This window comes from Symphodus melops (assembly GCF_947650265.1).
Source record: "Symphodus melops genome assembly, chromosome: 16".
Taxonomy (NCBI): domain Eukaryota; kingdom Metazoa; phylum Chordata; class Actinopteri; order Labriformes; family Labridae; genus Symphodus; species Symphodus melops.
This window is the reverse complement of record NC_136706.1, coordinates 3,277,668-3,302,665: the sequence shown is the minus strand read 5'-3', so window position 1 is coordinate 3,302,665 and position 24,998 is coordinate 3,277,668. Positions and strand designations below refer to the sequence as shown.

General features: G+C 42.0%; 1 protein-coding gene across 5 annotated transcripts in view; it reads left to right on the top strand.

Moving 5' to 3' along the window:
- nacc2 (NACC family member 2) overlaps positions 1-24,998 on the top strand; it is a 32,658-nt gene continuing 7,660 nt past the window's right edge. The window contains exons 1-4 of one of the 5 annotated variants that reach the window (XM_079364338.1): positions 1-477; positions 21,482-21,663; positions 21,758-22,519; positions 24,037-24,213. In XM_079364338.1, the coding sequence (XP_079220464.1) occupies positions 21,552-21,663; positions 21,758-22,519; positions 24,037-24,213 (1,051 nt within the window). In that variant the 5' untranslated portion in view covers positions 1-477; positions 21,482-21,551. Of the gene's footprint in view, positions 478-5,967; positions 6,377-19,871; positions 20,314-21,481; positions 21,664-21,757; positions 22,520-24,036; positions 24,214-24,998 lie in introns of those variants that run through there. The other 4 variants (XM_079364341.1, XM_079364340.1, XM_079364339.1 and 1 more) reach the window with 4 other exon arrangements.

The following is a 24,998-nucleotide window of genomic DNA, read 5'->3' as shown; positions in this document are numbered from 1 at the left end:
TGCACCTTTAAGCGTGTGAGTGCACCGGGTTCATGTTTCCGTAAAGGCGCACGAGCGCATAGTGCTGCACGCGCGGCGCAGGGCTGCAGCAGGACAGTGTACCTACAGTAACCTGGCGGGGTCCTGCCAAAAAAAATGTCTGTGTCTTTAAAAAGAAGTCTTTACGGAGCGGTGCATGATGTCAGGCTGCTTACAGTCCGTATACTGTTCATGTGAGCGGCGTTCACTTCCTGCACAGGGACAGACAGAAGCGGGCAGAGAGAGAAAGAGAGAGTGGGATAGAGAGAGATGGGGGGACGAAGAGGAGTGATAGAGTAGAGAGTGAGCCAGCGGACGAGAGGGGGAAACCGGGCCTGCTTCTTCTTCTTCTTCTTCTTTTAGGGTACACCCCGCAAACTTTGTAGGTTATCCGAAGAGAAAGCACTGCCACATCTGCGCCAGCTGACAGAAGCAGTTTATGGACCAGCGACATATCGGGTAAATATTTGAAACCCCCCTCTCTGTTTTTTTCTTCTTCGATGTTTACAGTGGCTGGATTGTATGACGCATAGGATTTTTACCATGCATTAGGATACTCTCCTCGCTTCAAATCCATTTACAGCTAAAATAGGAAGCCGCGCACTTTCACTGTGACATTACAGCCTTAGAGTTATTTCTTCTATCTTCTAAACTTAGAGACTCTTTGAAACTTTAATCAGGCATTATCACGAAATGAGAAGATTTCATGCGAAGGATGGTGGGTAGCTTAGCGCACGCGCCACGCGCCTCTTAAAATAATCCATCAGACCGGTGATATTTCTAAAAATATATATATATATTTCTTTTACAACCCAAAACAGACTTGTTAAGATCCTACTTTTAAACATGAAACCTGAGAAAACACCGTTGTCACTGGCTTTAACTGTAAGAATGAAGAAAGAGGCACGGTGGTATTGTAAGTCTTGCGTCATTATAAAGTACAAGAAAAATCGCCACCCACAATGCATCCATTGTAATGCTTTTTATATGTTGCAATGTTGCTTGAAAAAATATTGCACACGAGTCTTCTGAAGTTGCAGGGGTTACCGTTGCTTTTACTGCACTGAAACTGAAAAAAAAACTTTTTTTTTTCATTTTGTTTGCTCTATCAAGTTTAAAAAGGTGTTTGTAATTGTGTTTTTGTCTTGAAATAATGGCTCAGTATGACGTTAAAAGAATGCTTCAACATAGTGAAGTCTGTGGGGAGAGTCAACATGGTTAACGTGGATTAATTGAATCAAGTTTGTGTTTAAAAAAGAAGTTTCATTGATACTCTTTCACTGTTACCTACAGTAATGTAACTTTTATAAGCTGTGGCTCCTGTTTACCTCACCTGAACCCTGCAGGAACCATCTGACCCCCCCCCCCCCCCCTTCTCCTGTGTGTACATGGGTGCAGTGTGTGGCTAGCCGGCATGTAGCTTGTGGCAATTTTCTTCATTTCCTGTCACTTTCCTTCCCTCTCTTCATGCTCTCACTCTTAGCCACTGTCAAACGTTTTTTTTTCTTCTCAAGATGACTACGACAAAAAAAATCCCACAAATTCACAACAACTGCGAATCTTCAGTCGTAAGAGTGTACTGTCAATATTTCTGAACCGCAATGGATTTGAACAATTTAGACCAGAGTGGCAAGAGTTTGCTTGTAGTTCTCATTTATTAAAATGAGAAATGACCAAGTATTGGATGTCTTAAGAGTTTTATTTTTGTTCCCACGGTATCGAAAAGAGGTTTCATTATAGTTTGAATTTTACTATTATTGTTTTGAAATCTAAAATTCTGGTATTGTGACAATCCAACATTTGTTGTAGTCTCTTCCAGGTGTTAAAGTGACACCTTCGTGTCGGCCTCATAGCATCACATGAGTCATTATAGAAGTGTAGGTTAAAGTTCACAGCTTCCTTTATCATTTTACAGCATTGATTCCCACTTCAGAGTTTTTTTAGTGCCCATATGGTTTTGCTTCTCCCTTTAAAAATAGAAAAACAAAATCACCACGGGGATCACAAGATGTACTGAACTTCCCTTTTGGAGACTTAAATCAGAATGTAGCATACAGTAGGTGTACCCGCAAGCCCCAAGGCTACACAAAGACAGCTTGTATCGAGGTGGTTTACGATCCCCCCCCCCCACACACACACACACACACACACACACACACACACACACACAAACTCGCCCAGCCTCACCAGTACGGGGAAATCAGTTCCGGGTAGTGTTTGTTTTCACTGCCAAGTTTCTATCTTCAGACTTAAACACAACATACATGGAAAATGTGGGACTTTTTTTTCTCTTTCTCTCTAAACCCTCCAACACCACTCATCTTTGACTTGGACGCCTGCCAAAGGGTTGTGATAGCTCTCAACAGCTGTATTTGTCCGTGTGTGTGTGTGTTTCTCGTGTTGTCTGTACCGGTCTGTACTGAGTGTGTTAGCATGTGTGTGTGTGTGTGTGTGTGTGTGTGCTCTGGCTGTGTCCCGGGATGCCCTTCCTCCATAGGCCTCACGCACTATACAGCATTCCACAAGGGGGCCCGGGGCTGTGTGCGAGCGGGGAGTGTCAAGGAGAGAGAATGACAACACGGGTTCATATATAACCGAGGCGGGTACTGACAGAAGCGGGTGAAAGGGGGAGAAAATAAGGAGGGCGTGAGATTCTTTTTCTCATTGAGGGTCTGGCTTCATCTCTTCTTGGAGCCTTTTACCTTCAGAAAAGTTGATGTTAGAAAGAAAGGCTACAAAATAGAAAGGAAAAATGTCATGCTACAACAATATAAATCACAGATATATTCAGAGATAAAAGAGTGATAAAACATGCTCCAGATTTATTAAATCTTATTACTCATTCCTGTTTGAAGAGTAAAAGTGATCCTGATGTAAAAACAATCTCTGTCATTATTTGGACATTAACAGAACCAAACTCTGTTCTGAATGTTAAGAAGTTCCTCCCGTTTGTTGATTGAACCAAACTTTATTCATAAATTTAAGACTTTTGTCTCAGTTTGGCGGGACAAACTACACCTCACTGATGAGAAATCCCGTCCCTTTAATATCATGAATAACTTCATGAACACTTAAATACCTTTGACCTAATTTGCCCTTCTTAGGAGAAATTCACTGAACTAACCTACATTCAAATCTGGAAGACTTTGGTCCCTCTTTATTTACTACTTAAAATATTTACTGAACAAAACCCCTTAAAACTTAAATACTTCTGTGCAACATCAACATGATGTTCCTTTATTAGGGTCCGACTTATTAATCGGCTGGCCGATGATATCGGTCGATATTAGCATATCATGTGACTATTGCTATCAGCTTATTTTCTTTCTGATATTTACAGATATAATTAAGTTTATTAAATTGAAGTTTTGTTTCCTCTGTTATACTGGCTAGAAAAGCTTTTGTTCAACTGAAAAAATAATCTGACATATGTGCGTACATCTATCTGTGAAGATGGAAAATAGAGCTAGGAAAGATATCAGTCGATGCGTGTTTGTTGTAATTTTTCTCTGCCTAATACCATCAGCTGTATCATATCAGCTCCAAACACCTCATATCGGTCGGACCCTTCATTTTTATTAAGACATTTATTGAACCAAGCTCAAATCATGACTTTTGTCTCTATTTGCTTTTACTCTCTCAAAGCCTTTTATTAACTACATTTAAAATGTCTCATTAACTTATGACCATTGTTTCTGAGGGAACTTCACCTCAACAATGAAAAAAAAAAAAATTCCCTTTCATAATCAGAGCATTCACTGAAACAAACGTCATTCAAATCTTGAAGAGGTTTGTTCCTAGTTGCTGAGTAAAACTGAACCTTACTGAAAATCCCCTTCCTTAACCAAGACAACACCGTTCAAGGGTGGAAGATTTGTGTGTCTATTTACCGTTGTAGGACATTCTCTGAACAAAACCTCATTCAAATCGGGAAGATTCCCCCCCCACCTCTCCTTTGCTGAGTAAAACTTCACCTAACTGATGAAGAAACCCCCCCCACCAACCCGAGACATTTATCGAACCGACTCAATATAACACTCAAACACTTTTTCCATGTTGGCCTTCCTTTGAGAAAACATTCAACAAAACTTATTTTCAAAAATCCTTTTCTCACAATTTGCGACATAAACTTCCCCTTATATCCACATAAACATTCCCGTCCTTCATTCAAGCATCAGTTGAATCAAAATCCTTTTGAAACTTGAGGACTTTTGTCCCTATTTTTCTGTCTTTGTTAAGATATTTTCTGAAACACACTACATTACATTTCCTAATGAAACTGCAATCCCTTCTTTTTCAAAAATATTTGTCCAACCAAACTTTATTTATAATTGAAAGTCCTTCGCCAATATTTGCAGCAGAAGTGCGCCTGATTGATACAGACAAACTACCTTCCTTCAGTAATGTATTGAATTAGACATTTATTGAACTATATTGCATTCAAACCTGGAGACTCCTGTCCCTATTTGCACTGCGTGAGGGTATCCATGCCTAATGCTCTATATGCGTGTATACTCATGTGGGGAATGTGTTTACGTGTATATGATTTTCCTCTCCTAAGACAGTGATGACTCATTGCTGCTATGTGATACATGGCACCAGTCATATAGTCTCATACATTGAGTCTGTGTTTTCTACATACAGTAGGTCAGAGTCTGTTCTAGTTAAACCCTGACGGATTAGAAAGAAGGAAAAAAAAAAAAGCTGCTGCTGATGTGTTCTGGCGTGTAGGCCGGCTGCTAACAGAGCAGATCAAACAGTAAGGAAATATGTTCAGACTACATTTTACAACAGTTTTACAACTGAGTTTATGCTTCCATCCAAACCTCACATAAGGCCACAGCTTTAAAAAAAAAAAAAGAAAGAAAGAAAAAAAGTAGATTGTATATCACAGTTCAAGCTAATTCTTATTCTGTCTGCATTCAGTCTGGATTAATCCGTCTGCACACCAGCACACAGAAGTTTCTTGTGTAGGTGTCAAGGTGATTTTTTTTTTTTACTTGAAGTGGCAACAATGAAAATTAAATCCAATCATTTCCAGGTCTGCATTGAATTTCTCTTCTTTCTTTCTTTCTTTCTTTCTTTCTTTTTTGCTGCTATACAAACGTCTCATTGTGTTGTTCCTCTTGTATTTTTGCATTATTGTATTATTAAGAATATTTAAGGTGCCACAGTAGCTAAAAGGAAAGTAAGATTGCTGGTTCTCTTTCTAATATGTGGATTCTTCTGAGAAGAAGAGAGTAGTAACGGCCCGTTCATTTCTTGAAATCTGACATGAATTTGATGTCCATCGTCGAGTCGTTTCTCGACTTTTGACACGCAAGTGGATAGTTGGAGGCACATATTCTCTCAACCACAGCAAAAATGACATTTGGATTCACAGCGGGAGATTTAAACCAAAACGAGTCATCAGCTGCTCAGTTGTAAGGTATGATTTTTTTATATGTACTTGTCAGACCTCACTGGCAAACACATGACCAGAAGATTTGCATTTCTCTCCAGAATGACGTTATTAGTTTGCAACCAAACTGTCTTGCATGCCACATATTTATGGCGTAAGAGTGATTGCCAAAGCTACAAAAGAGGATTTGAATGTTTCCTCGAATTCACTGCTTAGTTAATTGCTAATGCTGTCGGAATAGGGTTTTTTTTTTCTTTTAATACATTACTAGCGTTTGCTCAATCGAGGAAAATCACAGATTTCAAGAGAGTGTGTGGGTTTTTCTGCTTATGTTTGCACCCCTAGAATTAATTTCTCACTCCCCCACTGGTTTGTGGATCACGCAGAGATTATAATTCAGCCATGTCAATTTTGCTCAGGCTACGAGTAAAAACACATTATTTTCAGCTCTTTTCTTTGCACAAACTCACAGGTACCATTAAGGTATGTCTAAGCCGAAATCCAGAAACTTGGAAAAAATAATGAGGGAGCAAATAAGAGGTAGAGAGGATCAGCGAAAGCCATTATGAACCTTGAAATGTAACTGATTTGGGCTGCTTTGGCTCGCTACGTGATTTTCAGGAAGCCTTCCAAGAATTTAGACAATGAACAGTAAACATGGCATGTTCCTCCGAACAATTCCACATTAGATCACGTGTTTCTCTTATTTTTTTTTTCTTCTCAGAATCAGCCCCCACACCACAGTGCATTGCAGATAACTGTAGCAGCTACATTTCACTTTCCCTGCGTATGTACTGTACTTACACTTGACAAGGAGCTCTCACAAACTGGCAAATTTGCAGAATCTCTCTCTCTCTTTCACTCTCTCTCTCTCTCTCACTCTCTCTCTGTCACTCACTCACTCTCTCACTCTCTCTCTCGCTCTCTCTCTCTCTCGCTCTGTCTCAGAGATTTCTGGTAAGTGACATGTTTGGCCGTTGGCATAATGCCTAGCAAGATCACATGGCATGAATGTCGTGCCTGTGTATGTGTGTCTTTGTGCGTGTTTGTGTGTGTGTGTTTGAGTGAGTGAGAGAAATTGTGTATGTCTTTGCATTTGTGCTCGAGTAGAGAAAAAGAAAAGAAAGGGAGCCTGTGCACATTTGGTTGTTCCAAGTATTTTCAGCATGAAAAGGAGCACGTAGCTGCAGCAGAGAACTAAAGAGTGCAAAGAAGTATGACGAGGATGTGTTTCTCATGTCATATGATCGTATTTTCAAAAGGGATGGAAAATTAGATTTGGCACTGTAATACTTCATAGTGGAAGTGATTTTGATGGTGTCTCTTGCATTGACACATTAAACATTCATGAAGGTTATGAGGGCTTACTGAGAGCTTATTTCATCAGGAGAATTTCTGTCTATACTCAGTATTTCTTCGTATTACCTGGTACCTAATTTCCACTTCTGGGAACCTTTCCTAAACTCCCTTTTTTTTTTTTGGACGACAGGGATCACAACCACAAGGTCACTGCCATTAGCTGAGATATCGCCAGAGAAAAATGTGTTAGCTTAGATCAACTTTTTTTTTGAACTCCCTGTGTTCTTCTTCAAAGCCTTCATTGTTACTGAAGAGAAGAGAAAAGCCTGGATAGGTCTTAGAACAATCTATTCAGATCCTTTAGAGCTTCAGCAAGGGGACATTAGATTTACTGTGAAAGTCAAACCTATAATTCGGGGGGGGTGGGGGGTGACGCACGCAGACATGCAGAAACACGCACATGCATTCACATCACATAAATAAACTCCACAGAATCATGCAGAGACATACACGTTCACTCAGAAATACAGAGAGAGAGAGAGAGAGAGCAGTGTGGATGGCATTTATTCTTGCAGCCCACCTCAATTTTCCATGCTCTTTAGCTGTGAGCTGTACATAATTAAATTGCTGCAAACTTGAAGCCACTTTCAAGACTCCTGCCAGTAAACAAAAAGTGATAATTAGTGCCTGTAAGGCAAGGAAATCGGTTGACCCCTCCTCTGTGGCGATGGCCCGTCCTGTATGTGCTCTTCATGTCCTGGCAGCGTGGCAGAATGCTGGTGGGGGCCAGTGGAAAAAGACAGGAATCTTAGACGGAGGGTATTTTCTACACAGCCCCCCCTCAACCCTTTCAACGGCTTACACACGTTAGCAATTATGGCTAAATCGCAGCATTACATACCTGATGATTTAATTACCATTGTGTGTGGAGCCTTCCTCAAACCCTGAAAAATGTTCCTTTTACAATTCTAGGTCTTGTATTATATTTCCATATACAGTATGTAAGTTGCTTCATGGGTTTTCACAACAATTATCTGAATAATCCCGAAACATTATTTTGTTACTTTTTTAAGTCATTAATTGAGAAGGGCTCACTTTGGTAAATGTGCTTATTTGTATGCGTTTTCTTAAAATATGAAGAATTATAAATTGAACCCTGCTTTCATCATGTTGCAATTTCCAGGTCTGAAAGCTTGTGCATGTAGTAAAAAAAAAAATTGTACTCGCAGTTCCTACATTAGCCACTAGAGCCCGGCTTCAGTAAATGAGTTGTTCCCCATAGAGGTCCATATTAAATATCCCAACTTTACAACTGAAAAAAACTGTTTGGCTGCCTTAAACAAAAAGGCCCCTCTAGCAAATTCCTCAGGGACATGTTGTCCTAAATATTGAGTTTAAAAGTGCTAAATGATTTTTTTTCTAAATGATGTTGTTTGATGATCGTAATGCTAAGCTATTGGCTAACTTGCTTAAACATGTGGGTTGGCGGTTTTTATTGTTCTTTTGTTTCGTTTGTATTCTTCATGCTAAGATAAGCAAACTGGCTAATGGTGGTAGCTCTGTATAAACCATACACATGTGCAGGAGGTATCCAAATGGTTTGTTTATTATTTTCCTCTTTAGAAGGTTTATTATTTTAATGCTAAGCTTAATGGCTTACATGTGTAGCATTGCATATACCAAATATTTTATGTACCATCCATTGTTTCGGGCTGAAAGGATATTCATGTGTATCCCAAAATTTAGAAGTATGCTTTAACACAGCCATGACCAAACTTAAGAGTGCCATGTGGCCCACAGTCTTGAACTCACCCAAACCTCCAATCACACGACTCTTCAAGTATATTAACACATTCTGCCTTCATAGACAGTAATAATCTGTCAAAGTGATTCAATGCCGAGGTCAACTAAACTAAGGATGTTAAGTTAGTTAATTGAAATATACACATTTTAAATTTGTTGTAATTTACTCAATCGATGCCCACTTGCAGTACTGCCATGACCCACAAGGGGGCCGCTGCCCACATGTTGGGCTTTAAGATATTTTTTGCTCTGGGGTGAAAAAACAAATTCCTTTCAAAGGTTGAGGCTCCATTAGTCCACACTGTCCGATCATTAGTAATGATGTTTGTTTTTTTTAAACGGTATCTCATAGAGAAAGTCTTACAATGATACTTTTGTACACAATGATGTAACTTCAAGCTTAAAGTCAAATGAGGATTTCCACTTTCTAGTTCTTGGAAACACTATTGAGGGCTCTGCCTAAAGGGTTCCGGTTTTATACCTATGTGTGTTTCTTCTTTTATGGACATGCCACATGTTTTTAAAATTACATTACATTTCATTCCTGCTCAACCGGCCGACCCAGATCTATATGTACGCTGTGTATGGAAAAAATGCATGGGACGTTTCTGCTCTGAGAGGGTGCGGCCCATTTTCACGCTGTTTACTCAGTTCTGGCTTTAGAAAGTAATAAACAACCTATGTTAGCATAGGTCAGCTGGGATTTCTTGCAGTGTTTAACCAGTGTGTCGAGGTTAACCAAGGTGACATGTTATTTGAGCACACGTATGCTAGCTTAGTGTGGTGCTGACTGGAAGATTCTTAGGTCACAGTAAAGTGCGTGTGGGTGGGAGTCAAGTCAGGGGAGGGGAGTGTGCACTCAAAATAAATGTGTATTCCAGAGCACTTGAACAAACCGTCTCTTATGATACTTTTATAACACAAGACAACATTATGATTGCAATCATGGGAAATCTTTGCTGCATGTCATGAGATATCCGTTTGATTCACCTACCATGATCATGATATCAAACAGCGTTTCGTTCCCCTTCTGTGTTTTCTTCCCCATGCATGAGAATGAATTAAAGCGTTCTGTCTGCTCCAATTGAAAAATGTACATGGGGCAATCAGTCGATGTGGGCACTGCCCCCCCCCATCCCTCTCTCTCTGTATGTCTTTGTGTGGGTGTGTGTTTGTGCATGCCTGTCTGTAGACAGTGGGGCAGTGATGCTGAAAGATGTGTCCTCATTTTTTTTTTTTTTTTTTTTTTTGCATTGCACCGGGCTCCTCTGGCGGTCGTGTTGGGCTGCTCTCTCTCTGATGTCACGCATGTGTCACTGCAGAGCATTCAGCTCAGAAACGACAGCGTGCCGCGATCAAACTGGCATGTGTATTCTCTCCATATCTCTACCCTCCGTCCTCTTCTGTGCCACCCTCTTCCTGTCACTCACTGCTGTTGATACATGCACTGGAAATTTAAACATGCAGTCTGTCAGTCAAGTATTTGTTCTCTAAAAAAAATCACCAAGTTATCCACACGAGGGGAAAAAACTGCAGTTTAGCTTTGGAGGAATTAAACGCTTTCTTGACACTTAAAAGTGCGTCAATCCTGTCGGAGTACAACCTCTTTTTCTGTGTTTTTGTAAAATTCCTCTCACCTTGCATGACCCCCGTTTGATTGGCACTTGTGTTGCAGCTGTTATTCTATGAATTGTTCTTGGATGAATGGCTCCTCACATTGCTTAGACACGTGGACGCCCTATAGAGCTTTTCATTGAAATTGTGTTGCAACATGTCTTGGGAAAAATCTATAGACCCTTGTCATGTTATTCAACTCATGCAAATTGGAATAAAATTTGACATGATGAGAAACATACAGTATATCCAAATACATTCTGACATGGAAGATAAATAAAGGCCTTGACAGAGAGCTTTCTAAATCTAGTGCAAAGTTTCTTTATTTTCAGCATAAATCAGAAAAGGCAAGGACCTGTAAAAATATTTATGGAGCTATGCTTCAACCACTCTAACTATAAGAACTGGTACCTCTTTCAAACAGAGCTAGCTATGTTTTCTATGTGTCTTGGTGAAGATATTGTGAAGAATTCACAATAAAAATGCCGCAAATGTTTGAAATAACCACAATAAAAAGGTCAAATTGTAACATATACCATTATGTCTCACTTAACATGTAACCTGTTGGGCTTTTATATTTTACTTGGTGCCAATGTAGTGGTTAAAGAAATGCATGTTGGATATATTTGACATGTTGCAAACACAAGTACTGTGTAAAACATTGCAGCAGATAGGAACAGACACTGAGAGTTATCTTGAATATTTTACTAGTTGTTTATTAACCACAGTTTATTTTAATATTTAAATATTTCAGCACATACAGTATCCTATCATATTTAGTGTGTTTTTTTAACAGCTCAACAAAGTCTTTAACTGTATACATTCAAATTTAAAAATGTATTTGTTCCCATCATTATGAAACTCGAATGGTTTGAGATTTGAACGAGGAATTCCCCAATTGTTTAAATATATACCAAACATACCCAGTTGATAAGTCTAAAATACCAAATGGGTTTGACCTGGATGACTAAGAAACATATTAGGACCAAGATGCCCAGCAACCAGAAAACAAAAGCACAGAGGAGATATTCAGTATGGTAAACACCTTTTCTCTGGTCGTGTATGTGCATGCTGGATCACCATGCTGTAATTTCAGAAGGTTCATCTCCATTTCCGCCATGTTGTATTGTCTCATGCACCTCGAAAATCACATCATGCTTGAAGTTGGAACAAGTGTTCAAATGATGTGAATGTGAAATCAACCCAATGTTAGTCCTGTTGCTACACTCAGAGAAGCCATGCATGTCATGGTCCCGGTTTCCTCTGATGATAGACAAGTCAAGGAAGATTTCAATGAAGTTTTAAGGGTTTGGAAAAACCGTTCAGGCGTCTCCACAAACTCAGTGTGTCACAGCATAAGAACTGTTTTGTGGCTAGAAGTGCTAGCACAGCATTGACACTCCAGCTTTGTAAATGTACTCGAGAGAATAAATTATAAACCTGCTCCAAAAGCAGGTATAAGTACCTTCAGCCTCTTAAACCAGAGCACTCCTTACCTTGGCTCAAAACACAGTTTGGAGGGGACGAAGCACATTAAAGATGACACAAAAGCTTCCCCAGAGTGAAAACTAATGTCTCTGTCAAAGCAGAGTCACAAGGAGACAGTATAACACATCCACAGAGATGCCAAGGGGAGTTTATGTTTCACTTTTCTGGAGATGGAGTGTCATATGTTTAGAGAAGTAGTCTGTCATGCCCTACTGGAGGAGGTTAAAAAAAAAAAAAAAGTCTCCTGATCCCCACCCAACCTAGACCTAATGGTGTCTAAACTAGGTTTCTTAAAATGTATTAAAGGTCACATAGTATCCTTCTTTTCTACAAGTTTAAATACATCTCAGAACTCCCCAAAGCAATTTTGTTTTCTTTATAAAAATCCACTCTGATCCTGTATTTTGCCTATAAACCCTCTATTTCAGCCTTGCTCAGAACAGGCTGTTTCTGTGTCTGTAGCTTTAAATGCAAACTGTGTCTGGCCACGCCCCTCTCTGGTAGGGCTTGGGCTTTCTTGGACCATATCCAATAAACAGCAAACACCTGGCTGTGGGAGAGTCACACACCTGGGGGAGGGGGTGACTTCCCTTTGTGATGTCACAATATTAATGCCACCTCTGACAGGGAAAATATCCACATATAATACCTGGACCACTAAACTAACATGCATGATTGTTCAGTATTAGCCTCAGGTCCTGCCTAAAATATGCTATCAGGTATCAGAGAGTCTCCCGGTTAATGCTTTTATCTGAAACTGGAAACAAATACAAATATTTGTGTACCCATGCTGTGTATATTTGTGTATTGCACTGGTGTCACAGGGTTACACAGTAAATACTGAAGTCTAGGTATCTGACATGTTTTCAGAAAAGGTATCGTCCATCTTGAAACCGACTTTATAGCATTAGGGAATTCTAGGATTGTAGTATCTTTTCTTTTTGATTCATACCTTTTAATTCATGTGGTTTTTGGGGCCACAGCCTTGCAATTAGTCCTCCTTTAAAGAAGACTTGATCAGAGAAATTGCTCGACCCTCCCCCCTTTTTTTCTTTCAACGTCTCAATTAAACAGCATTTAAAGAGTCAGTGCAGGAGTAAAAATGACACTTTAACCGGGCCTGAATCAATGATCTCTTTTCAAGTAATGTCATCGTATGAAATCCTTAGAAATCACGAAACACTCACAAGAAGCAAAACTCTACTCAAGCCTACCGAAACTGATACTTTCTTAACAGAAGATCAGTGCGCGCCAGCATGAAATTAAGGCCCTCAAGCGCATGGAAAATATACAGCTCTGTGTTATATTTTGGACACCCACCAGTCACATGGCAGCTGCAAGTCAATGCAAATGTAGAGGATTTATTTGTAGGACAAAAAAAAAGACATCACATGGCAGTCATGTTGCTAGCTTGTAAACTGTATGCTTGTGCACACATGAAAGCACTGCGGCTTGACATACAAACATGCATACGTTCATTGAACTGCTGACTCCTCATCAGAGGCGCAACAGGCAACTGCTTGAGGCCCCAGGCCAGTAGGTGGCCCCCCAACGGCTCTCAAATTTAAACCCCAGCATTGCCTCAAAATGTGCATATATCGCAATGACAATAGGAAACCTCCCTAATGGGGCCCCATCTCACAGTACTTCCTTTAATGCCCTGCTAATTGTCGCATGCATTGTTGCTGTGAAAATAATATTGGACGCTGGTTGGAGGGGCCCCCAAAGAATGTGTGCCTAGGGCCCTGATAGACACGAGGAGCGCCCCTGCTCCTGATCCATTTCTCGTTGTGGTGGACTCTCTCTTCCCTCCTTCTCCTCCCGCGCTGCATACGTAGCTTCCCTTTAAGCTCGAAGTCGAGGGATTTTTCAGTCTTGTGTCAGTGTTGGTTCAAAATATCTCAGTGTTGCGTGAGTCGTGGTCCTGAGTTTCCTTGCCGCTCTCACGTCATACTTGTGTGTTGCCACAAACTGGAAGGACACGCAGGCCCCCTTTGGTTCTGCAAAATCGGGCTAGTAGTACCTAAATCCTGCTTTCGCTCCCCTTATACATGTTTTTGTGTTCACCGCAGACTTTTCCCATTTCTCTGTATCGTATAGCGGGATTATTGTTCTCTAGAAATATGGCGGTTTGGGAAGCCTCTTTGGCGGCGCTGACATTTTGGAGTCAGCAATGTGGAGGTGGAATCTCTTTGGATTAGAACAAAGTGTCAGTTTGTTGATTTCATTTGGCTCGTCTCTGAAAAGCAGACACAAAATGTGGCTGTTTGAGTTAAAACGACAGATAATAGAAAGTTATTTCTCATTGTGATTAAGTTTTTAAATGAGATCGACTCATCCTATCAGCTCTGTTTAACCTCTGTATTTCATTTCCTTTGTCTTCCCCAGCCTCTTAGAAACGTTGCGGTCTTGGCTCCCACTTTTTATTTCCACATCAAGAATTTCTCTTAAACCGTTCACTATCATTGCACTTAATTTTTCTGTTCTTCTCCACATGACTGCACTTTGTCAACTTCTCTCTTGTTCTTTTCTTTTTGCATCTTTCACACACACACACACACACACACACACACACACACACACACCCTCTCTCTCTACTCTCTCTTTTTGTTTGTCTATCTCCTCTCTTCCTCGACTGCTTTTTTTAATCTCACCTCGTGTGCCTTTCAATTTGTCGCCGTGCTCTGCCTCTATCTCTTTAACTCTCAACTGTTTGCCCAGAAGTCATCATTTATGCTCGAGGGTACGTGGGATGATATGTTTGCGTGTTTGCAGCCATCCCGATGTCCTAGTCACTGCAGTTTGGTGTGATGTAGTAGCCGCTGCTTCTGTTTGTTTGTTTGTTTGTTTGTTTACCTCCCACAGCCACTTGGAGATCATTAGCAATGCCTTTGCCTGAGGAGAATCACTCACACACACACACACACACACACACACACATATTCACAAATGCTCACGCACACTTACATGCTCTTCCTGTCTTTCCCTCTGTCTGCTTTTCTCTCACGCACATCACCACGAATAAAAGCTGAACTGACGGGTGGCCCTCACGTATGAGGAGGGGCTTTGCTGTCACCAGTGTGTGTTTGATAAAGTCGCCAAACACAGTGAAACCAAATGTGACTTTTATGCCCAGTCAGAGTTGCTTAAAAATGAAAATTCAGCCTTTCACTGTTTGGTTTAAGGGGAAATTGATGGTGACCACCATTACAGTAGATGTTAAATATAATACAGTAATATGACAGGTCTCCTTTAATTAAAAAAAAATAATAATAAATTAAATCTGTTGCAAATCCAACAATATTAACTCTCTGAGTAACATATAATCATATTTACAACGGCTGCCATCCCTGTTACCTGGAAAAATCAAGAAAGGCCGGAGAAAAACATGTTTTTTTAAACTCCAGTGTAAACAAACCGGCTGGCCATGTAACGCGCGTTACTGGAGGATACCTCTAGAGGGCACACTAGCAAGCGCAGGCTGCTAGCAAGCGCAGGCTGCTAGCAGCTAGCTGACGTGCGGTATGCAATCAACAGACATGGCGACCGTCGAGGAGGGTTACTATTGTATAAAGTTGATTCGGAGGTCAGAGCTAATATAACTGTGACATCAATAATTAATCATAACATTGGAATCAGGCGACTGACACTAATCCCACATTACGTCTCACAGAACGGTTTCCTCTGTGCACGGATGTTACAGTCCAGGACCATTTAGTTGAACAGATTTCCACGTGGACTTGTTGATTGCATCTGTTGTTGGCTCATTTCACCGCCATGTTTGTCTCTGCGCGGTGGCATTGACCCATCGCACAGATACGGATGATTCTAGACTCGGTCCATCAGCTCGTCTTTAAAGCTTTTTGCCATTGTTGCTCATCCTGTTTTGTTGAGCTCAACGCTCCAAACAGATGCAGACAAGCGGGGACAACAGCCGCCACAGAAGGGCAAGCTCACTTTTCAAAAACGGCTGCTTACGAAATGAAGGAGTATTTTTTAATAATGATACTCCATAAGGATTATTGAGTTAACAGTGTACCACTTTATTCTTTGTATGGATTCATTTTCAGCGTCTCCATTGTACTGCCTGATAAAGGGATTCACGTACGTAATTGGGTCACGTACAAAGCACAAACAAGTCACAAGATCCACCGTCTCCGACTCCTTGTTCTATCTAACTCGTATGTTCTTTCATACATTAAGCACAGTGCTCGTCTTTGTCTAGCTCATGTCTGCGTTGACCCACCTATCCATCCGCCCACCCAGCCTTTACATCCTGTCATGAGGTTACCATGCAGTGCCATGCTACACTCACACAGAGAGTGCAATCATCATCTATAGACATTTTGAAAGATTAAATTCCCAAACAGGTGACACAGTCCAGTCCAAAAGTCCAGAACATTCCCAGTCTGAATACTGTATTAATACTGAAGAATAATGAAAAGGAGAATGCTGGAAATTTGATGTTATCTAAATGACTGTGACGAGTTTTCATGATGCAGGTTATTTCCTACATCCCCAAAAGATCCACATTGTCATATTCATATTTCTGCAGACAGCCATCAGTTTAACCTGATATCCCCCTTCCTCCTCCTCCTCCTCCTTTAGTCAAACTAAGAGTTACATTATCAGTGCATAATGAGTGAATACAAGTGGAAAGATACCAGACAATATTCAGCCCACAACAAAACATTTCAGAGTTGTCTGTTCGTTACGTAACAATGTGAATCATTGGAAGATTTGGAGGAAAAAAAAAAAAAAGAAAAAGAAAAGAAAAGATGATTTTGATCCAGACAACTTCACCCAGCGGTGTCTATACACAGAGAATGATGTTGCATTACAAGCAATGATAAGCAGCCTCTCTCTCCCCCCCTCTCTCTCTCTCTCTCTCTCTCTCTCGACATCCCATAATGATCCTCAGACAGACTCAGGCAGACACCCGCTCCGCTCGGTCCCGATTGGTAGAACTGTTGCCAGGGAGCGTTGCCGTCTCAACGTGGATAGAATCTGTTGTCTGGTACACTTTAGACATGAGAACAACTGCAGGATCTGAATATTTATAACGAGGCGACTGTTCATATTGAGATGGTATAGAGAGGGACGGTAAGGAGGAGGGGAAGGACGCTCGTTCTTTTGATCTCTCTCCTGAAATGTTCTTTTCCTTTCCTTCGGTGCTTCACTCAAACTGAAACAGCGACGAATCCTCCCTCAGTTTATCTTTATATGTTCGGCTTTGTTTGATTTATGTGCGTCTCTGTCCACATCTTATATAAAAGTTCCCCCAACTAAACTTCAGGATGTGAACTTGCTTGAACTGTTTCATAAACTACTCAAAGGCAAACACATGAATCACGAGTGTGTATGACTTGTGTGGTTTTATGTTTGAATGTTACCCTATTGTCATCCGCAAGGTAGCTACAGTATAACTGGTCATTAAGTCTGTGTTTGTGTCTGTGCATGTGTGTGTTCTTGCATGCGTGTGTGTGTGTGTGTGTGTGTGTGTGTGCCATCTGGCGAATCGTCTCATTTTTTCGTATTATTCAAATATGCCTGGACCTGCTGCTACAGTTAATAACACTGTGCGTAGGTATGAGTCCTTGATTAAAATGAATGTAACACACTCCCAACAAGGCAGACAACAATCAGAACAGTATTCAAATCTCTCAACACACACACACACACACACACACACACACACAAATACTCACATGCTTTACATAGGGTGCCAAAAGTCACAGCCTGCTATATAACGATGATTATAAGAAACACGCCTTGGTATGCAGGAAACTTTGACATGGCAATGCAAACACACACACACACACACACACACACACACATTTAATCACCCGTTAGGCAAACAAGTTGGCAGAGTTCATGTCTTATATTCTTTTATCAGGGACGTGCAAAGTCTATATTTAATGCAGGCGGGAGGAGGCTGCAATTTCCGAGCTTGAGTTTGCATGCACATGTTCGCTTCTTTATGTGTGTCAATGCGTGTGCTTGTGCATTTCACCTCATAATGTACAAGCATATTCGTCTCGTGTTCATCCGTGCATACCTCTACACGAACATGCCGCTCTTCTTCTCCTCCTCTGTATATGTGCAGAGTGGCACACCGCCGTCCTGTCTGCCTGACTCAACATATTCCCCGTTCACTCTCCTTTGCTCTTTCTCTCCTCCCCCCTCCTCCCCTACCTCCTCGTCCTCGTCCTCCTCCTCCTCCTCCTCCTCCCCTCTCGCTCTGCCCGGCTGGCACGTACATGCATGTCTGTAGACTCTGTACTGTGCTAGCTGCCGTGGCACGCGCCAACCTCACTGCAATGCAGCCCTGTGTGCATTAATTGGCAGAGAGACAGTGGGTATGTGGTATGCAGGGCGGGAAGGAGAGAAGGGGGGGGGGGGGAGAGGAGCAGGAGGCGATGTAAGGACACAATAGTCACAATGACTGACACGCACATGGAGTGACCGACAGACGAGCGGTCTGTCCGGTTCACAGAGGCTCAGACAGACAAACAAACAGAGTGTGTATTGCTGAGTGTGCACAGCGAGATTACCTGCCAGGGGGAGTGTGTATATGTCTGTTTGCATTAGTGTGTGCGTGTGTGTGTGTGTGCGGATTTAGTCTCTCCTGCGTCTCACTGTGCTTTTTTTTTTTTGTGTGTGCTCACTCATGTGTGCCTATATGTGCCGTGCAGATATCGCCCTGCTGGAGCAAAAAAAAAAAAAGCTTTCTAAACCAGAGTCTGACTCACAGTATTCAGCGCTTTGTGATATCCTCCCTTTCATATTTCCGCTGTGACTGAAGAGTAAAAGTTTGCTCGGTTTAGCACAACTTTCTCCACTTTAGGTTTTTTTTTTTTTTTTTTTTTCTCAAGAAAAATAAAGCACGTTGTGTCTGGATACTTTCAAGGGACCAAATCTGTTACTAAACTGATGTGCAGCAGCTTTTAAACTGACTGTTTGTTTTAAAAAAAAAACTTTCTCTCTGTCAGAGGTCAGAAGTGTTTGCTTCTTCTCCGACATGCAGGAATTACACATTTGCACACATACTGTAAAAAAAAAAAAAAAAAAGCACTTACTCATGTCACAACCATTCTGCGTTCTCCTCCTCCCACACACTTCTTTCTGGAAGTGATCCCCTTCTCTGTCTTTTATCTTCCTTTCCCTGTCATATTTTGTGACATCTGCCTCCTGTCCTCCCTTATCCACATCAAGCTACATTTAGGGGAGGCAGTCCACGTGCTGCTCGGAATTATAAAAAAGAAAAGAAAAGAAAAAAAGTAACACCATTAAACAAAAAAAAAAGAAACGTTGAAATGTCACCTGAATAAGCTTCAGGCGCCACAGGGGAGGCGCAAATTAATCATTTAACTTATCAATTCATGTAGAAATGCAACATAGTGTTGCGTGAAGACACAACTTTTCTGCGTGTGTGTGTGTGTGTGTGTGTGTGTGTGTGTGTGTGTGTGTGTGTAGGTGTTTGGCAGGGAGAGATCTTTGCATGATTCAGAGAAAATACACAACAGTTTTTGGTAAAGTCAAACCTCCTTTTTTTTTTTCTTCATCTGTTGTCTTCCACAGATTGTAAGAAAATGGGAAATACCTTGAAATCACATTTTTAATCTTTTTTTTTTTTAACTTTCATTCGAAGGATTAGAGGATTACTGCATTTTGCTTTACAGAGACGTGACGCATTCTGTCCAGACTTGCGTCAAACAGGGAATCCAAAAGTTTCACTACTCGCTGTCTAATTAATTAATAAAATGGCGTCTCTGTGACCTCTGTAAGCTCATTCTTGTTTCCCTTTTGTCTGACTCACTCTCCTCCACTTTCTGAGAGACCATATAGGCATCTGTGTCCGGGGGCAAAGTGGCAGAAGTTGCTTCAACCTAATTGTCTTTCTCTACTCGTACTGTCCTCAGATGACTTTCTCTCTGTCTCCCCTCCCCTCCCTCCTCAGCTCCCTCTCTCTCTCTCTCTCTCTCTCTCTCTCTCTCGCTCTCTCTCTCTAGCTCTGCCCAGTCTCTGTCTCCGTCTGTAACTGTAGCCTGTGTTTTTCTCTCCCTCCCACTCCCTGCGACGTATAGATACTGCATTGATCAGACACACGCGCGCAGACACATGCACACGCTGAGCCTCCCACTCCTTTCATCATTGATTCGCTCTGCTCTGCTTTTCTTTCTCTCTCACCCCCATTCTTTCTCTCTCTCTCTCTCTCTCTCTCTCTCTCTCTCTCTCTCTCTCTCTCTCTCTCTCTCTCTCCCCCGGCAGCGGCACTTGTTGAATTCAACCCTTGGAGAATAGAGAGAGAGAGAACGAGAGAGAGAGGGGGGTGAGAAACACAGAGAGAGAGAGAGAGAGAGAGAGAGAGATAATGACAGGGAGGCAGAGCTGGAGCAGACAGGGAGCAGAGAGAATGGGGCTTTGGAGGATTTAGAGATAGAGGAGGATAGAAGGAGAAGAAAAGTCAGGCAGAAGAGGAAGAAGAATCATCTTTGAGACACTTTAAGAGAGAGAGAGAGAGAGAGAGAGAGAGAGAGTCGTCCAGACGGAGTGTATCAGTCCTTTTCCTTCCATCTCCTCCGTCCTGGTCCCGACTGCTGCTGCTGCTTCTACTGCTGCTGCTCGGGGTGTGTGTGTTTGTGCAAAGGCTCAATGGTGTGTTTTATCCAGAAGACTGGATCACACAGGTCAGAACTGTCTGGGATAACAGCTTTTATTTCTGCATGTGTGCATGTGTGTGAGAAGGTTTCTGTAGGTGAGAGTACACAGCTAATTCACTATGCAGCCTGTACTGTATATCTTGTGTGTGTGTGTGTGTGTGTGTGTGTGTGTGTGTGTGTGTGTGTGTGTGTGCACTTTTTATGTAAGTAACCCAGAGTGCACGTCTGTCTGCATGAAGTGGGAGAGTGTAAGAGAGACATCGAGTGTGTGTGTGTGTTTGTGTGTCAGAGAGGCGGTGACATTTTTTCAGTTTGTATTCCTGGAAACTGTTCTGCAGCATTGCTTAATAATGAAACTAGTGCGCACATATGTGTGTGTGTGCGCGTGTGTTTTGGTTGGTGGGGGGAAAAAAAAAACATTGATACAAGGTTGAGGGGGTAAAAAAAAAAAAAAAGGACCAAGGTACAAGCCTGGAGAATGTTACTTGAGGATTTTTTAATTGTGTGTTTGACATGAGCAATTTTTTTTTCCTCGCCAGAGTTTAGAAAGAACCCAAATGCAGACTTTAAAAAAAGAAAGAAAGAAAAAAATAAGGTGCAGAGTTAGCGAAATTTAAGGAGCATCTTTAAACTGTGACATGAAAAAAACATGGTTGATGAAAAGTTGTTGCCAAGGCGGCCTTTCAGGTCCAGCTGCAGGAGGAGTGTTGTTGATGCGTTAAGTGTGTGATGCATGGAATGAGTCCAAGCGTTTTGGAATTGAAGTCATGAAAACAACGTAGCCTTAAGGTTATTTCACAATATTCACATTTACAGTAGGAACGCCATTGTGTTCTTCTTTTTTTTCTTTTCTGTCTTTGTGGACTGACTTGACTCCTCCTTTCTCTCTCCTGCCTCTCCTTCTCTCACCCACTATCGCCGCAAATCCATCTCTCTTTCACACACCTCTCACTTCTCCCTCAATTCGTTTTCTCACTTGGTCTCAACTCTTTCCTCCGTGCTTTTTTTTTTTCTTCCTCTTCATCAAGATCCTCTCAGTTTCTACCTTCTCACCTCTCTGCCTCCCAGTGGCATGTCTTTTCATCTTTCACACATCTTTCTTGATTCGCTCCTTCTTTTGTCGCTCCATTCCTCCACTTCAACGTGTTCTCAACACTTTTTTTTATGGGGTTTTTTTTGGTCTTTTTTCAAACAGATGCCTCTCTCAGCGGTGGAGTCTGCAGTAAATATCTGAAACCCCATCTTCCTCTACCTCGGCAGCCAACATGTCCCAGCTGCTCCATGTGGAGATCCCGAACTTCGGAGCCACAGTTCTGGGCTCCCTGAATGAGCAGCGCTTGCTGGGACACTACTGCGATGTCTCCATCCTCGTTAAAGGTTTGTTATCCTTAAATCTGGACGTTTTACTTTGGTAGAATCTTGAAAGATCATTCTCAACATTCTTCTCTTCTCGGTTATTTCTACCATCCAGGCCAAGCCTTCAAAGCCCACCGGGCCGTTTTGGCTGCCAGCAGCCTCTACTTTCGCGACCTCTTCAGCAGTTCCACCAAGACCCAGTTTGAGCTGCCCTCCTCCGTCACACCTGCTTGCTTTGAGCAGATCCTCACTTTCTGCTACACAGGGAAGCTAACAATGGCAGCTAGTGAACAGCTGGTAGTGATGTACACAGCTGGCTACCTCCAGATTCAGCATATAGTTGAACGAGGCATGGACCTAATGTTCAAGGCGAACTCCCCGCACTGTGACTCACAGACAGCGGGCTCCTTAGAGGAGACGGGATCTGAGCCGCAGAGTCCTTGTAATAACGGGAACGGACTAGCTGTGGCGGCTCTTTTGGGGACCCCGGGTTGGTCTCCATCCCTTCTAATGCCGCAGCGGAAGATCAAACTAGAAAGTGGGGACCCGACGCCCCTGACAGTACCGTCGATGCACGGCAAGATCTCGTCTTCAGAGCTGGGGAGCCGCCTTGCCAGGGCGAGCTCTCTCTTCTACACGACAGCAGGTGGGACCACAATCCCTGGCGTCCCTCCTTACCACCTCCAAGGGGCCAGTGGGGGAGGGGCTGGAGCAGGAGGAGTTGAAAGGTCAAGTCCTGGAGCGTCCAGCCTGCCGACCACTGACAGCCCTACTTCCTACCAGAATGAGGACGAGGAGTTTGAAGAAGAGCCGTACGATGGGATGACAGACGATGCCTACAGTCATCTGTATGGACGCTCAGCCAACCCCTATGGGAGTGAGTATCATGTTCTATTGATGCTTTTACTCAAGTTTTGTGAAGTGTTTCAGAGCTTAGGTACGTTTTATGAAGAGCACTCATCACAGAAGCTTTACTCTGAAGTACTTTTCATCCTAAAATATGCTAAAAATACAACAGGCTCCCCATTATAGACAGTTTTACCTCACAATTATACACAAATATATAAATAAATCATAGGAGTTCAAAGACAAATCTGATCAAATGAGAAAATGCTCAGTGTCAATGGCAGCTCTGCTTTAGTTTTTATCTTTGGAGTCATGGAAGAACTGACTAAGTGAATTACTTTCCCAAATGCCCTTGGCGCAAAGGGAGGAAATTCATTTGATACCAGGCCGATCTAAAAGTAAAACTCTGCATGACTTGCAGAAACCATAAATGCAGTTTTTTTTTTTTTTTTTTTTTTGGGGGGGGGGGGGGACACATAGCTTCTCCTTCTCCCTGGATTTGTTTCATTTTGTACAAAGAGAAACGGATGCACATTGGTTTCTTTGGAGTTACATTATTCAATCCTTTATAAATCATGTATCCTGAGCATTTAAAAAAAGAAGGATGCCTCCAGTGTGTGTGTGTTTGTTGGGGGGGGGGCGGGGTTCTCTCAGCATAAAGATAGCTTTATGGAGATGTGATTGGACTGCATCGTGACCATCAACACACTCCCTATCTCCGCTGCTCTCTACTGCTTTTTGTTCTCACACTTTCACACTGGTGCAGATTTCCCTTCATTAGCAAACATACATACTTCAGTCACTTTGTGTTTGCATTTATACATAAACGCCCTTCACACACACACACACACACACACACACACACACACACACACACACACACACACACACACACACACACACACACTGTCAATTGTACAGTGTCCTGCAAGCATCCAACAGGTTTGTCAAATTCTAGAGTTTCAGATATTTATGAAACCCGCTCTATCTCCAATCACTCAGAGCACCTCAGGGTGACATTGTGGGATATATGAGAACCCTGCATGACTTTCCTGTGTGTGTTTGTTGTGTGTGTGTGTGTGTGTGTGTGTGTGTGTGTGTGCATGTAGATAAAAACTGCACAATGGAAATCCATACTTTCCTGCATGCACACTGTGCATGTAGCAATTAATGGATTAATTTCTGCATGTGAAACGTGCCTGTAGGGGTTGTGTGCGTGCACATGAACTCAAAGCTCGTCTCAGAGATTAGGGGGGGGAAACAGTTTTGTGAGAAGGAAACTTACACCCAGCCGGCTTTAGATGCATTCCCCTCCAAAAGTCAAGTTGCTGATGCAGCATCGTGACTTATCTAGGATACATCTGCAATGCTCTGAAACATTTATGTAACACAGCAAAGTGACACAAACCTGCTTTGATGATAGCTGTGTAGGTTAAAAACAAACTAACACTTGCACAAATCCATTTTCTCTTTCTGTGTACTTTTTTTTACCAGTACCGCACAACCCTCTTTCTGAACCTGTTCTGCTCTCTCTCTCGCTTTCATCAGTCCAGGACAAGTCTGAGATGGCAGCGGTGCCCTTGGCCTTGGAGAACCGCAACTGTGTGCTGATCCGCAGGGACCTGGTGGCTCTGCCTGCAAGCCTCATCAGCCAGATCGGCTACCGCTGCCACCCTAAGCTCTACTCTGAGGGGGACCCCGGGGAGAAGCTGGAGCTAGTAGCTGGTAGGCAGGCGCATAGTCACACACGCATCCACTCGCACACTTTTACTCTCTCATATGCTGAGAAAGACTAAAATATAAAGAGAGTCGGAAAGTAATCGTGCTTCCAACATTTTTCAGTATTTACATAAATCAATATGTGTCTGTGGGAAAATTACATTAAAGAACTAAATTGTCTGCAGCTTAGAGATCCTAAAATTGCAAGATAGAAAAAATTTAAAATTAAGACTTAACTGGCCACACACTGTAAGAAGTTTATCTGGGGAAGGTTGTATAGCTACATTTACTTATGTTTCTTTATGAAGGAGACACTCATATTAAACCTTTGTTTGACCCATGAGAGGCCGTGGGTGAGGAGTTAGATTCTGGTTATCTCCAGTAGTTTACAGTGACGTGTTGAGAACTCAAAACCAAAAAATATTGTATCGATCCCACGGGGAAATCAGCTGCTAACAGTGAGAGAATCCGAATCCAATGAATTCTCGGGGGAAATTGGGGTGTACAGTTGCTCTCAGGAGAGAGATAAAGATATAAGATAAAATAAGAAATACAAACAATACAGACTTTATAGTAGAATATACACAACAACAACAATAACAGGCTGCTAACTAGCAAACAGGCTGCTAACTAGCTAACTTGTATGTCAAGTTTGAACACATTGTGAACCTGAGTTATCTTAATCTGCTTTTAGCCTTTTCCCCCACGGCAACAGGCAGCTTCTACCATCAAGTTCCGTAAAGAAATGCGCTTCCCTGTGTTAGACACTAGGAGGCAATATCATAAACATA